At 39.9% G+C, this 15,862-nt stretch overlaps 1 protein-coding gene across 5 annotated transcripts in view; it reads right to left on the bottom strand.

Annotated features, from left to right (window-relative positions):
* fnbp1l (formin binding protein 1-like) overlaps positions 1 to 15,862 on the bottom strand; it is a 47,210-nt gene that overhangs the window by 27,639 nt on the left and 3,709 nt on the right. Inside the window, exon 1 of one of the 5 annotated variants that reach the window (XM_077584159.1) lies at positions 12,697 to 12,864. The exons of the other annotated variants lie outside the window; for them this stretch is intronic. Within the exon in view, the coding sequence (XP_077440285.1) occupies positions 12,697 to 12,720 (24 nt within the window). The 5' untranslated portion in view covers positions 12,721 to 12,864. Of the gene's footprint in view, positions 1 to 12,696; positions 12,865 to 15,862 lie in introns of those variants that run through there. 5 annotated transcript variants of the gene reach the window in all.

Genomic DNA, 15,862 nt, shown 5'->3' with positions numbered 1-15,862 from the left:
ACCTCTTAAAGTCAACCCACAAATTCCGAAATCAATGCTTTATCTTTATGTTCAAGTTAAGTACGAACTAGGACCAAATTGATCAAGATTTGCCAAGTCCAACATGCGTTCAACGTTTCCCATCCTCCAAAACGCTACTAAGATGGTCACCCTGCGTCATGCTAGCTCGTCAGGCTTCATGGCAACCTGATCCGTCTGTTGTTACGCTCCTGTCACGGTTGACAGCGACAACCCGACAGACTGGTTTGACTCGAAGAAGGCGCAAAAACAGACTAAACTTATCTGCTGTTATCAAATGATTATTTCTTTAAAACATCACATTTCTGCATCCGATGTGACTAAATTATTTGAATTGATGGCCCACATTTGTAGTATTTTTACCAAGCCAAAGCAAACATTTAGGTTTCCTATCAGAATCATTATCTTGTAACAAATCTGTTGGTTTGTACTTATTTATGCTGAGTGAGCAATTCTAAAGCTTTATGGGTCAAGCCGGGGAAAAGGAATGAAGTGGGGGAAAGCTACGACATTGACAAACTGCTGCTGGCAAGAGGCTGGTTTCACAACTCTCTCGTCTGTTTACCAACCTGACTGCCTACAATTGTGGAACATTACCATAATATTTGGACCGTAGAATAATCAGAAAAAAAGGTTATATTGTTTCAGTGTGCCAATATTGACTGATACAACTAACCTTGGAGGGGGAAAAAAAATCCTTAAACAAACAAACTAAAACACACACATCTCAAATGAAAAACATTAACAGCTTCAAAGACATTCGACAAGACATGCATTTGACATCCTGGAAGATGTAACAAGCAAACTGACAGTAAAAAAAAAAACGGTGTAATCATCATTACTACTTAGGAGAAAACAACTCAGAGAGAGCGTGTCATACAACAACTGTCATCGTAAGGCGTGAACAAAGTGGTGACACAAGTGAAAGTTGGAATATATAGTCGGGGGAAAACAACACTACCTCACAACACAACACGATCACAATTGAAGCATAACTAACAACCTGGGGCCACTTGGTTATTACATGCTAATTTTCAGAACTGTCTATATGTCCAAACATACTACAAGGAAAAAAGAATAACAATCATTATTATTGTCAACCCCTCTTTCAAACCACAGCGGTTCAACGCGTCCAAAAAAAAAAAAATAGTAATCACAATTGACCTTACCGTAAACCACACCGGCATGACCTAGTAAACCAATCAAGACGTAAGAAGACGTCATGCCTGCGACTCCGCGTCGGCACGTGCAGCGGACAAACAAAGCAGTCCAGCTCCCGGCGGTGCATTGCAATGCATGGTAATCCAAAGGCCGGAGATAATCAATAAAAATGGTTAAACGCAATAGTCACGGCTTGTGTAAGAGTGCGAACCGTCATCCCGATCGACTGGAAGGTCGATGTCGGTGTATTCCCTTCCCTTACCAACTACGAAAAATGTCTACGCTGGATCCAACTTTGTGGAAGTCCACACGGCCAGTTGAATCCCTCCAAAATGAAAGGCTAACGATAGCTCCGGGTAGCTAACCTTCCACGCGTTTGTTGACTTACTGTTTACTATTAATGCCAACAAAACATTGAAACTAGGAGGAAATATAAATTAATTTTTACCCTGCTTGACAGGAACGATGTCCAAAATACGTAAGTGAGTGAGGCGACTATCTTTTTCTGACTTCTTTAGCAGCAGGCAGCGATGTGTATGTCCTTTGATTTGTTTTTGGGCAAACCTGCATGGTGAGGGAGTGACGAGACCCTTCACTAAAAAAATTAAAGCCCCCCCCACCCAGCTTGCTTTGAAGAGAAATATCGGCATCCTGAAAATACCTGACCGAGAAATCACAAAGAAGATTTGACAACTTTGCCATTACTGTTGATACACTTGCGCTCATCTTGACCGGTAAATGTCGGCGGGGGCGCTGCTCATCGCATTCAGTGTGTGGGGAGGGGTTCGAATCTTTGGAAAATCAATTGATAGTGTTAGGCCAGACGTCACTTCATCGGAAGGTGTGTCGGTGGAATCGAGTAGGTCTCTGAAGGGTTGTCCGCGCCGATTCGCAATGTCTCAGCTCAAGGTCAACAGCGCACTACTGCCACTATACACATTGCTGATGATGCTCAGCTAACCCCCCCCCCCCCCCCCCTTGAGGCGCCAGACGGCAGATGAGAATTTCCTCAAAACTGTCCGTTTGAAAAAAAAAACAAAAAAAAACATCCAAGACTAAAATAAGCTCTGTGTTTGTTTTTAGAGGTTGCCCACAAAAAAAAAAAAAAACGTCAGTTTTACACAATCAGGATAACTAATCAATTATTACCACAGGTAATAACTAAATGTGTGAAACACTGCGACTGTAATGTCTTATTCGGCAGAGCCAATCAATGATCAGTGTTTTCACATTTACAAACATTATTCATTATCAGTGTGTATCAAACTGGGAGCCCTTCGCATTACTCCGCACCCAAGAAGCAACTCTTGGTTTCAAAAAGAATGGTGGCCCTTGTCCTAGTCCTAGAGGGACTGACAAATGATTACAATCGCCTGGCAGCCTCACGATTGGGTGATTTCGCTAAAGCGGCGATTTGAAGGTACGACAATGTGTAATTCATGGACAGGTTACCAAGGTAACTAGAAGACCTCGATGCTGGCAAGCTAGTTAAGTGTGTAAAAGAGCAGTACAGACTTAAGGGCAACACGGAGCAGTTTTATTAGGCCTTGGGACTCGACTTGTCAAATAGAGACCCTGGGAAAAGTCTTGCCATGTGAGAATTAACATTGTTTTCTCATATGCAAAACAACTTGTCTCAAAGGCAGAAACGGGAGAAAGGGGAGAAGGAGGAAGGGGGGAGGCTGTCCTAGTTAAACACGTCTCATGTATATACATTCTCTCCCCAGTCACCATTGTGTTATTTATGGCGCAATATGCTTCCAAACAAAAAACAGTGTTACTGTCAAACACACACTTTAGCACAAGCAACAGCAGGAAAAACGCACCACTAATGGATTTTACAGGCCGATAAGGTCACACCATGACGCGGTTTTGTTGTGCCTGCGCACGACACGGACTCCTCATCAGCGACCGACGCCGTCAAGACAATTACAGCGAGGGAAGTTAGAAGAGACGGGACAATTTATAACTTTGAAACCGAAAGTGCTCCCACAAGAGGGGACTCGTAAGGAGACTCCATGAATTATGTCATTGACTCACTGATGCCGGAGTAGTGATACATTTTAGAGATGGACCGAAAGTCATAAAAAAAAAAAAAAAATCTCACACGGTTTTGTGGAGATGTCTGTTTCTCCATATCGCCCATTTCGAACCACACATTGTGCCAGAGCAAACAAACAGCAACAGAAAGTGGACACCTGCTTCAAGGAGCGCTCGTATGGGAAGCTCCACCAGTATTTCCATCAACAGAACGGTAAACAACAAGCGAAGCGGCTTCAAGTCGTACGTATCCCACTGAGTGGGGGACGTTTGTGAGAGTTTGCGGATGTGGCGAATGTTGATTTTCTCATCAGGGTTCGTTCAAGGTCACAAACATTGGCCTAATGCTTGCTAGACGTTCGTCAGGCATTCGGCAAAAGTTTTTTAATAGGTTTTTCTTGTCGCGGGAAAATCTTGAAAATGTTCAAAAATTTAATGTCCTTGCGGCAGAAAAAAATATCGGCGACCATTAAAACTAGGGGTGTTCGAAAAAATTGGGCAATATATCGCGATATTGAAGCGCGCAATTCTTGAATCGATTTGATATGTGGCCGAATCGATTTTTAATATTCAACAAAACGTCTTACTTAGGGTTTGGATTCACACATTAAGCATGGGAGAATGTTATATTAATGGAACATTAAGCCTTAATATTTGATTTCAGTGCTGTTCAAACATGAAACAGACTGTTTGTTAAATGCAGTGGCTCAGTTATAAGCCAGAATTTTTAGATAAATAAATACATTTTCATACAAATCTTACAGTGTGCATGTACAAGTTTACTGATTAGTATTTTCTAAATTTGAGGTAAAAAAAAAAAAATCGCAATAATGAATTTATAGATTCGAATCGGGATTAATCGGTATCGAATCGAGACCTATGAATCGTGATAGGAATCGAATCGCCAGGTACTAGGCAATTCACCCCCCTAATTAAAATGTTGGCAAACGTCTGCCAAACGTCTTTGTGACCTTGAAAGAACCCTAAGGAAAAAACAATATCCGCTAACCTCGTAAACAGCGGGTTTTAGAAGAAACTTTTGGAGCACAAACACAACCAGATGAAATTCTTACTCGCATACTAAATATGTGATTTTCTGAAGCTCTTAAACAGCATTCCCTTACTACTTCAACAGCAAGAGAGATTTTCAAATGCGCCCCATTTCAAACTTAATGAGGTCACTCAAAGAGATGAAACCATGTCTGACGACTGACGGTATTCACCCTTGAAGAGAGGACTGAAAATGACAGTAGCCAGCAGAGGTTTCAAAGTCTAATTACTAGGTTTCACAACTGCGAGCACCAGAAAAAGTCACAACATTTTCCAGTTTTCCGTGTCTAAAAGCCGACATTTACATCCACGGGCTGATGAAATAAGTGACTATTTAAAAAAAAAAAAAAAAAAGCGACTGCCGTCAACCCACTGAACGCAGCTGCAGGTCTGACTGAAGCTCCGCATCCTGCCAAGTCATGACTACGAGGAGTCTGGAAGCGTTCCTGTCTCCAGTGAGACAGGTTTCACTTCCTGGAAAGAAATGATTAAACGCTGCCGATGAAGAAAGACGGGATTGAGTATAAAATAAGTTACCGTGGGCTGGTATGAGGAAACTCAAGATGAGCATCTCGATAAAAACTGTAGCACACGATGAGGATCTTAAAAGGAGCAATTAGATCATTTTGCAACATTTCCACCGGTTGCTTTATCTTTAGGTCAACAATGATCCAGGTGCGACGCTGAGGGGGGATTGTATTCCTATGCTCAGAATTCCGTTCACCAAAAATAGCACCAATTTGGCCTGATCAGAAGAGGTCAGAAAAGACACCTTGGTCACTGCAGTTGTTAGAAAAGTATACAAAAGTGTCTATGAGCAACATATGATCGGCTGCCAAACAGCTGCAAGGATACAGATGTGAACACAGGAAGGGACAAGCGGAAAGGAGAGGACCGAGCAAGGGGGATCGTCCTTTCTGGGATCTCTCATCCACAGCGGAATAAAATAAAATCGATAGTTATAGAAGACTCTGAATTAGCCCTCCATTGTCGCTGTATTTTGTTTGTAAACTTTGGCTTTCAAAACATCAAAAACGAACGTGCAAATGTATCCAACTTTCCAAATGTTTGCAATGCCTATTTTTTTTCCCCCCAACCCGTCACTTGACCTGCTCCGATGGGTCAGTCCGGGGCTCAACTGTTAACCAGAGGTTTACGTGAGAGGCCTTACAGTCTATTTTGATTAGAAAATTTGCACGGCAGTTTCCAATCTTTCAGAACACATTTTGAAAAACGATGGATGCAAATCTTTCACCTTGAACAGGGATGTGATTTGACCAAAGTGAAATTATCTGAAAATTTAGCCGGGGGTCTGGGGGCCGCTGGCACCCAGCTAGGCGAAGCCCCCCGGAGCTCATGGGTTTTCCGTGTCTTTAAGTACTTTCAATGCACTCACATGACAAAGAAATAGACAAAACAACAGCATAAATTTTCAATGTATATTAAACTATCCCATATAAAATGGCAGTTTTAGTCAACTCAAAATCAGTCACATTCAAAAACATTGGACTGCCTTTGCTTTTAAAAACTATCACTGAGAATATCATCATATCTAACTAATGTGATTACTAAGTTAACACATAAATAATGTTGAAGAGTTCAAATTTCATGAACAAATAATTGTATCATGACCAAATGAAAAGTAACTCATATTAGAGCATACCACAAATGTCTTTGTTATAGCAGAAGATGTTATCTGTCGGAGTCATGTGCATACACAATGAACTACTACTACTACTAAAAAAAATAAATAAATAAATAAATAAATAAATAAAAAAAATCGGATTTTTTTTTGGGGGGCAGATAAAAAAAGCGGAATTCCCCGAATTAGCGGAAAAATCACATCCCTGCTTGAAAGATGATGTCATCAAACCCTCGCAAAGTATGGATGTAATGACACTCGACAGACTTTTTTTCAACCCTGTTTGTTTAATGGTTACAGTAACGATTATATAACTTAATAATCGTTTATTTAAAAAAAAAAAAAAAATTATTAATTATTTGGAACAGAATGCCTTGCAAGGCAAGTGGGGAGAATTAATAGTGTCATGTTTGGATTCTGTTTTCCTTGTGTGTCTTCCTTGGTCTTGTTAAGTGTGATCCTGCCCTTCCTCGTGTGATCCAATCAGTGCCCTCAGCCGCTTGTGTCTTGCCCCAGGTGTGTCTTGCCCCAGGTGTGTCTTGTTGTGTCGTTAACGTCTGTGTCTTTAGTGTGCTGTCTCCCCTCTGTCTGTGTCGGTTCGTTGTCTTTCCTAATGTCATGCTGCTCGTTTTTTGCCTTGTTGTTTCTTCCCACGTTTATGTTTTACCTTGTAATTTGGAGATCGCTTTTGTTTGTAGAAATTAAAATCCCTCTTTTCGATTGAACCTCTGCCTCCTCGCCCTGTCTTCCCGCATTTGGGTCCTCAAGCAACCCCCCCCCCCCCTCTTGACAATAGGTTTGCCAGTGGATTATTCAACTATAAAGCAACAAACAGTCCAGAAAGAAAATAAATAAATCTATATGAAATATTATAATGAGGACATTTTTTTTACAAAACAAACTTGCATCTCATTCTCAAAGAACCTGCTCTCCTTTTTTTTTGTGGTTTTCCTTTCCTCATCGCGCCATCTTCCTCCCTCACCATCATCATCCTCCTCCTTCTTGTCACTAGGACTGTGTTTTAGCACCGTCTAATTACGAAAGACTATCGCCCTCACAGGTCGACGTGGCCTTTTTATAACTTTTCACACATTCAGCACTGGAACCTTCTGTTGCAGAAATTTACTCAAGAGTTCATATAAAAATAAAATGAAATAAAGTTAACTGATATGGGAAAAGTAAAAATTCTTCTCAGTCATTTTTGAATACAAATAATATATCCTACCATGATTGTTTTCAATGGTGCCAAACGATAACATTTCAACCTAACATGCCTGTGGTTAATGATTATGTTTACTCTTATATTTTAGTTCCTACAACACACTGACATAATCAATAAAATCACATGTACAGACTAGGGTTGTAACGATGGCGGCAATATCGTGATATTAAAATTGCCACGATATCATCGTGGTATTAAAAGCAGCACATCTGTTTAAAAAAGGTGAGGTTGTATTCCATTTATGCAGTTCCAGAACCCTCTGGTGGTTACTTTACTAGTGCAGTCTAACTTCAATTAGGCATGTTTTTGGCCACATATATTGAAGAGCCACGCTAATCGCCAGAGGAAGTGGAATGTAACACATTTGAGATCCTCCAAAAATGGACTCCGTTCACAATGTGTGCGTGCATTAGCAAGTAAGTGCCTCAATATGAAGTGCTATCCGTTTATGTACGTCAATATGAGCTTCTTTTTTTTTTTTTAACATAGGCAGTTTTTAAAAAGTACTTTTTTATATTGCCAACCTCCCACAATGTCGCGCCAATTATTATATTGTGAGGTTCATATCGTGATAATTATCGTATCTTTTTTTTTTCTGGAAAAAAAAAAATTATCGTATCTTGATGTTTGATTGATTAGTAGGAGTGTGCCCAAAAATTGCTTCTCATAAGAATTGCGATTCTCATGATTCAGAATCGATTTAAATAATTTTATACGGTATATTCTTGTGTGCCTTTACTGGGAACGCTGTTCATGTTGTACTCAATTTGGCCACTTAGGGGCAGTGTCATTCTGCACGTTCTAATACACAGTTAAGTTGTAGCCATTTTAGAGAGTAGAAGAAAAAAAGTCACAATCAAGTTATGCCAATAAAATATTTTTTTTTTGCTGTGTAGGAAGAACATATGCCGGTGAGTAATGTTAAGATGCTTCTCTATATATATTCCTGAAGCGTTTTGTATGAATAGCTGTTCTTTTGTGTGATAAAAGTGCCGCGAGTAGCATGCTAATTAGCATTAGCGAGTCAGACTGAAGTAGATCGCGACGATTCTTTGCTCATCTATAAATTGAAGCAGAAATCATTGTCAATCAAATCATTCAATCGCAGACCCAAAAATCGAAATCGAATCGTTAAGACACTCAAAGATTCCCGCCCCTATTGATTTGCTAATATGGCAGCGTTCAACTGTTTGTCGTGTCCAGGTTTTGCACCTATGCTTACCCATGCAGTGCGCTCAATTTTTCTTCGATTGCTTCAAGACACAATTACAGATAATTAAAAACCAACTCGACACTTTGAGGCACATGGTCAATAAACGAAACCGTTCTAGGTCAAAACATGTAAAATAAAAATGCACACCTTTATGGTGAATATTCAAGTTGTTTTTTTATTCATCAAGGACAAATTCCTTCCCTAGCCGTTCTTTTGAGTGATAAAAGTGCCGCGAGTAGCATGCTAATTAGCATTAGCGAGTCAGACTGGTCAATCAACAAAACCATTTTAGGTCAAAACATGTCAAATAAAAATGCACACCTTTATGGTGACTATTCAAGTTGTTTTTTTTATTCATCAAGGACAAATTCCTTCCCTTGAAGTACTATGGAGTGTGGTTTATACTCTAGCTATCCTCAATAAGAGACCTGAGGCGTCCTAAAATATTTAAGCATTTCGGGGTATCAAATGTTTTCCACACCCCGCGCACCGGCTCCCATATGAAATATGAGGATGAAAACATGTTCCATTGCTTCACAGCATGTCTGACATTCCAACTGACTGTTTCCAAGTAATCGGCTGATGGCGGTTAAACTCAAATCAAAAGTCTAGCCGGCCAATAAAAGTCGGTAGCCTTTGGGCCACTTTGCCACCGTCGATCCACTTAAACTTGTCTTTTAAGCGTCAGCAGTCGGCACAGAAAAACCTCCTGCCTGTCTGTCGCTCATCCCTAAGCCAGACTTGGCCGCTCTGCTGGTCCTCGGCAAACCTCAGTCAGACAGACAGACAGACAGACAGAGCAAAGCGCGCACAAGCACTTTCTACAACGGCTAATAGGATGCTCCTCTGTCGCTTTTTTTGCGATGTCTGCTGGAATATGGCCAAGACACGGGAAAAAGCACAGAGTCACATTGAGGAAAGCAGGGCGACTATGCAAAGTGCAAGAGTGGCCATAAATAGCAAGTGAGGAAAAAGATGAAAGAATGGCTTGTTTCCGAGTGCAATTTGATGAAAGAACATAACGGCACACAAAGTATTTCATTGCAAATTTCTTTCCCATCTTTCAATATTTGAATATGTTCCAGAAACACGTCACTAAACAGGCTGCGACCTGTCAGTACGGAGCCAGTGAACTTCTTAGTAGCCAATCAGGTTTCATGTTGACAGCCAACACATTAATCTCATCAGAGGATTATGATGGTCAGTCAGTCTTGTCGTGTCCACTCGGAAGATCATCGTGTGCTTTTGTCTGCTGGTTTCAAAATGAGGTTTGCGTTTCCAGCGCTGTGTTAAAATTTTTTGTTTAATTGAATCGTTTTCTTTGTTGGCTCTTTGAGCTAGTTCTCAAATGTTGTATTCAGATTCCGAATGTAGTATTAGAAAATAAAATGTTGGTCTTTATCTATAGAGCTGTCAAAATAAATCGATTAATCGACACGTAATCGATTATCAAATTAATCGACAACTATCTTAATAATCTAGTAATCGTTTGGAGCTATTTTATAATCTTCTGATTTCAGCACATCAACAATAATTGTTCACTGATTTATGTAGTCATTCATGAAAGAAGACTGATTATCTTCCGTGTTTAATCAGAATAAAACATTTGACAACATCTATTTTTACTTTGGAAAACAATGACCGAGCTGCTAACATGGTATACCAGTCACCCCTTTTCTTTTCTTTTTCTTTTTTTTTTTTATCACAAATGAATATGAACTACAAAATAAACACCAATCACTGGTTAATAAACAGTAACCGGGGGAAAAAAATGCATTTGTAAATTGTAATACACTTTATGCAAAATTAAAATGAATCCGATTAGTCGATTAATCGACTGAATAATCGACACTTATAAAAATATTCGCCAGTGACATCACTAGTCTACTAGAAATGAATACCAAATGTTTCACATCTAGCTTGAATGTCTCACTCAATTAATGCAAACAGAAAGCAACATCAACAAACATTAATTAATTTAATTAATTTTAATTTAAAAATAGGTCGTCTACATTTGGAGGATTTGGTGTCTTGACCAATAGTTGTGATTTCAAAGTAACATCCCAACGGGTCATTTGAAATTCAAAGACAAACAGTAAATCCATCCTTTCCTCTTCAAATGTTGCTGTTCGAGTCTGTCTGTTCATTTGGGGATGCAAAATGACTCAGTTCACTCACTTTATTCCCACATTAATTTGCATCCCATAGTTGTGGTCAGTGTGAGTAAACGATTCAAGCCAACACAATCTGCTCCCTTGTTTACTCCAGTTCACGATCTCTAATCTTGCTGTCTTCATTTGTATTTTTATGTTACATTGGGGGCTGAGCGAGATAACAATTAGCCTATTTTAAAACTGTGGTTAATAACCACTGAGCTCATTTTGGGGATGTGAATTATTCCCAAGTCGTACTTACTCACACGCCCACGTACGCACGAGGATGCTGCTGGGTTATTCCATCTTGAGACAACAACAACGCCCCTTTGCAATCATATTGACTTGAACAAACACTGCTGAAATAATTTCCGGATGAAGCACATGACTCGTTTCCGTAAAAAAACATATAAATGTCTTGTGATCATAGTATTACAAATACGTAGCAATTTGATGGATAACTAGTTTTGAAATCAGAAATCAAGTTTGTTAGATCAAGCTACTGTATTAACTCTCTTACTGCCAAAGACGTTAAATGACGTTCTGCAAAAACCTACGGAGGAGTGCCAAAGACGTTAAAAGACGTCCTCCCATTTTTTTTTTTTTTTGAAACGGTTGCTGGGAAGGCTTGCGGAGCTGTCCTGAAAGTTTCAAGCAGGTCTCGTGAGCCTAATGACTATTTTTGGCCCCTAGAGGGCAGCGATGACTCTCTTTTGACAAGATTAGGTGAGCGTCAGTAGAAGACGTGAGGCGGGGCTAGAGTGTTGAGGGGACATTGGCTGAAGAAGCCATAATGGCGGCCGCTTGCAAGCAGCTCACGGTCGAGCCGTTTTTTTCAAAGACATCGACCAACGATAAAGAGCACATTGATGACGACTATGATCATCATCGATGATGATGATGGTGACGCCGAAGTTGGAAGCGCTGACGCGGCGACTATGACGACGTTATAAAGGTTCACGGGCGAGCGATGCTGACACCGGAAAACACGGAGCACAACGCTCAGGCGGACGTTCAATCGGATGACGAAGAGTGCCCCGAGTCCAATGCATATTCATCGGAGGAGTGTGTACAGTCGGCTACTTGCTATTCCCCTGAAAAAAGGCCGTCAAGAAAGTGTAACATTTGCACGCGAAACGGACAAATGCGAAAGTGAAAGTAAACTGTAAACGAGTCCAGCGGCGTCTCCTTGCACGCTGGAGAGCATTACAAAAAGAAAAAGATCAGTCAAAATGCTTAAATCGGCTGGCACTGGCGACAACCCGTTTCTGAAAACGTCTGGCAGTCAAAGAGTTAAAAAAAGGTGTTTTGCTAACAATTTTTTTTTTGCAACATTACAACGTTATTTATTACATATGACAATTTCGAAAATTTGCTAGATTTAAGGAAGATGACGCAAATGATTTGCTTCCGCGGGCCACATACAATGAGGTGGCGGGCCAGATGTGGCCCCTGGGCCTTAGGTTTAACACCAGTTCTATACCATTTTAATTACATGAATGCCCATGAAAAATGACCTAACACACATTCAATTTGCACACAAACATATTCTGTATTGGAGTCAACATGTTCCTGCTCCTCTCATGTCCAGTAACATAATGTTTAGGTTTAGATGAGTGGTAAAACTAACAGCACCACTTTGCAAGTTAAAACAAGCAGTTTGTTATTAACTTTGATTGAGCTTCTTATGAGGATCATTTGAGGCGCAACGAGTTATAAGGGCGCTCGGTGTGTCTTCTCAGTTCTTCTCCGCCCTGCCACAAGCAATCCGTGCCAGCTTCCTTAACAAACTGGGTGTGACACCCAAAAAAAAAAAAAAAAAAGGTCAAGATACAACTTGCCGGTCCGCGCATTGCAAATAAATAACACAAGTGTTACGACATGCAACTCTGCGGAAGAGGCAGCGGAGGCGAGCCGGCGGGGTTGGACCCGCGGCCGGACGGACGGAGACCTGCCTATTGTTCCGCCGCTGTCACAAACCTTGAGGTGCGCCGGCCGCGGATTAGCTTTAGCATTAGCATTAGCCACTCGCCTAGCTTTAGCCGCGCGTCATTTACACAAGCAAAAAAAAAAAAAAAAAAAGGTAACACAGCACCTTTCTTCCGTTCCATGCCCACACGCCGAGTTCAACGACGAACTCGCAACATAAACAAACGGAACACTTCCAAAGTGCTGATAAAGAGTTGATAAGACATACCCAGAGCTCCGTTCCCCAACTCATCGCGGATTGGCCCTTGTGAGTTCGCCGGGATCGGACGCTATTTTTCCCCCACTCCGGTTTTCCTCAAACTGCTGCCAAAGGCGAGCCCGTGTACAAACTGTCTGCTCGCACGCGCACGCGCATACACTCCACCTCCTTCCCGCCCTGCCCTCCGCCCAACTAAAACGGGAGGGGGGGTTAAGGGGGGGGGGGGGGGCTGCTTCCTCGAAAACAATGACGCTCGTCATCATCCCTAAAAATGAACATTATTAAACCGAACCAAGCCGTCTCAGCAAGGGTCAATCAACTGCAAGTGTTTCAATCTTACACTGTTTTAAAAAGTAACCGATCATATTCATATTTAATATTCTTTAATTTAGTGTACTGTGAAGACTATTATCCACCCATCCATTATCTGCAGTTATCCATCTTACTTGAAGTGCAAATACAAAATTAATCTGAATGTTTTTTTCCCCCCCTGTTAATAACGCTGTCCCAAGCAACAGTGTGAACTTTAATCGTTTGTGAATAAGTGGCGCCCTCTTGTGGCTAATACAAGACAGTTCTCCTAAACGAGCTAATTTCGCTGATTAGTTATTTATTTTTATTTTTATTTTAATAGCATACAGTATATCCATCTTCTCCTTGGAATTTGGGACGTTTAAATTATTTTTTTTAAATGTACATTGTAGCATTAGGATTTTCATAAATATTTGTAAAGAAAAATCTTGGGTATTTAAACATGTAAAAAGGAACGAGTTGCAAATAAAATATGTGAAAATAATAATAATTTTATTTCAGTTCAGAACTTGATTTGTCACCTCCGTCAGCAGACACAATTAAAGGTGTTCAATTATTCTTATTATTTTTTAAAGAATCCAGTCTGAAATGCATTGGAATACTTTTGAGTTACTTTGGTAAGCTTGTATTGTGATTTCACACTATTCTGAAAACCCAAATTTTTCAGAATTTTCATAATTATTTTTAAATTTTACTATGAAGAATTTTGTTTTTATTAAATTAAAAATAATAATAATTATGTTAAGTCAAAAAGATTGCCTATTTTACCGATAATAAAGGCAAACGTTATTCTTAAATGTCACCGTTAAAACAAACATAAACTAAAAGTGGAAACCAACCCCAAAATATTCTTTACAATCACATGTTCTATGCGCCTTCACCTATTTTCTGAGCTTGGTCATGTGACGGGTTATATGTTCAATACAGCGCTGTACCTACCCCATACCGCTAAGTGGCGGTAGTTCCATGTAATTGCAAATGGCCGGAAAAACAAAAACATGCAGAAAAGGAAGAACGAGATCCTACAAGAAAGTCGCTGATTATGTTTCTGCACTGGCTTTTCTCTTTGCAATCGACTTTTTAGCTGCAGTGCACCTGACAACCACAGACATGTACCGCTCCATTGCAAGGTAAAAACGGTCATATCATCACCTATTGTCACGTTTCGTACGATCACACGACGAGTATCCACAAATGACCTTTGGTACAGTACAGTACATTTCTTTCTTGCTTTTGTTGTAGACAACGGCTATGCTCACATTATGCACTTTATGTTTATTTTAAGTCAACTAGCAAAACGTACGAAAATGTGTTAAACGTATGTTTGCATTGTGTAAATAGTAATACGAGCATGTATGTAGCTGTGAAAGTTTACATCCCCTGGCACGAAATATTGGCAATTATTATCATTATTATTATTATTTATTCCCGCCCCTACGTCGCGGTTTAAGTTTATTTATTTTATTTTTATTTATTTTTTAAGCGTTTTACATTACATATTTTGCACCGTCCTGAAAACGATGTCGATGTGTATGATTTATTTATTTATTTAATATATATATATATATATATATTTTTTTTTTACGCACACTAGCCGTTCGGTTTTATGGGTTTTTCATTTCTCTTGGGCTGCACTGAAATCAAACATTCTCAAATAGATTTTTTTTTAGTTTTGCTGTATTGATGCCCAACTTCAAGGATCACTGATTTAAAAAAAAAAAAACCTTTTTTTTTTTTTACATGTCTTGAACGTGTTAAGTTGTATCTTATATTTGCATATCATATCAGACATTTATTGTCACTGTAAAACATAACATCGTAAGTCAACTTAAGACAACTGTGTGAATAATAGACAATTTCACAATTTAAAAAAAAATGGGGGGGGGGGGGGTTGAGGAGGAGCAATCAGGGTGAAGATCAAGAATAATGTTGTCTGTACAAGTACAGTTAAACTTAATTTATTTTTTGTTTTCTAATCTCCAGTTGTTGTTGTTTTTTTAAAATACTTTGTTGTGCATGCATGAATTGTGTGGCGCAGGATGGCAGTGTATGAGCGGCGTTTATTCCGACATATGAGCACTGCAGCCAGAAAGAGGCGAACCCTGCCAAGCGCCTTCCCGGTGTTGGATCTGCCCCTCCGGGACATCCACAAGCACGTTTATGAAGCTAACCTTCGAAACAGCAACAACTGCCACAAAAAGTAAGAGACTTGCGTACAATTGGCAATTCGGTTCCATTTCGTTGTATAATTGAAATGACTTCCAGTTACATGGAACTGAACGAGAAGGTGACCAAAGGAGGGGGTGACAACGCCGTTGCCAGACACACTCAGAGGAACAGGAAGTTGTTGGTGAAGGATCGACTGCGCCTACTATTGGATGACGAGGACTTCCTGGAGCTGTCACGCTTTGCGGGTCTCGGCCTGCCATATGGAGATATTCCGTCGGCCGGCTGCCTGACGGGTCAGGAAGCACTAACTAGAGGAGTGTTTTTGGTACTAGAAAGTGCAATGTAATTAGTAATAATTAATAATAATAATTAAAAGTAATTAAAATAATTAATTATGATTTATTTATTATATATATTTTTATATTTATTAATATTTAATTTTCTTGTATAATTATTTAATTTAAAAAAAAAAGTAAAATTAAAAGTAATAATAGTAAACAATTCTAATTATAATTACTGCTCCTACTTTGTGTGCGTTTGACATGCGTGCAGGTGTCGGAAGGATCAACGGCCTGTGGTGTGTGTTCATTGCCAATGATGCCACAGTGAAGGGTGGGACGGCTTATCCAATCACGGTTAAGAAGCAACTGCGAGCGCAGGAGGTGGCAATTCAGAACCGCCTGCCCTGTGTCTA

This window comes from Vanacampus margaritifer, chromosome 13 (assembly GCF_051991255.1).
Source record: "Vanacampus margaritifer isolate UIUO_Vmar chromosome 13, RoL_Vmar_1.0, whole genome shotgun sequence".
Taxonomy (NCBI): Eukaryota; Metazoa; Chordata; class Actinopteri; order Syngnathiformes; family Syngnathidae; genus Vanacampus; species Vanacampus margaritifer.
This window is presented reverse-complemented; position numbering and strand designations above follow the sequence as displayed.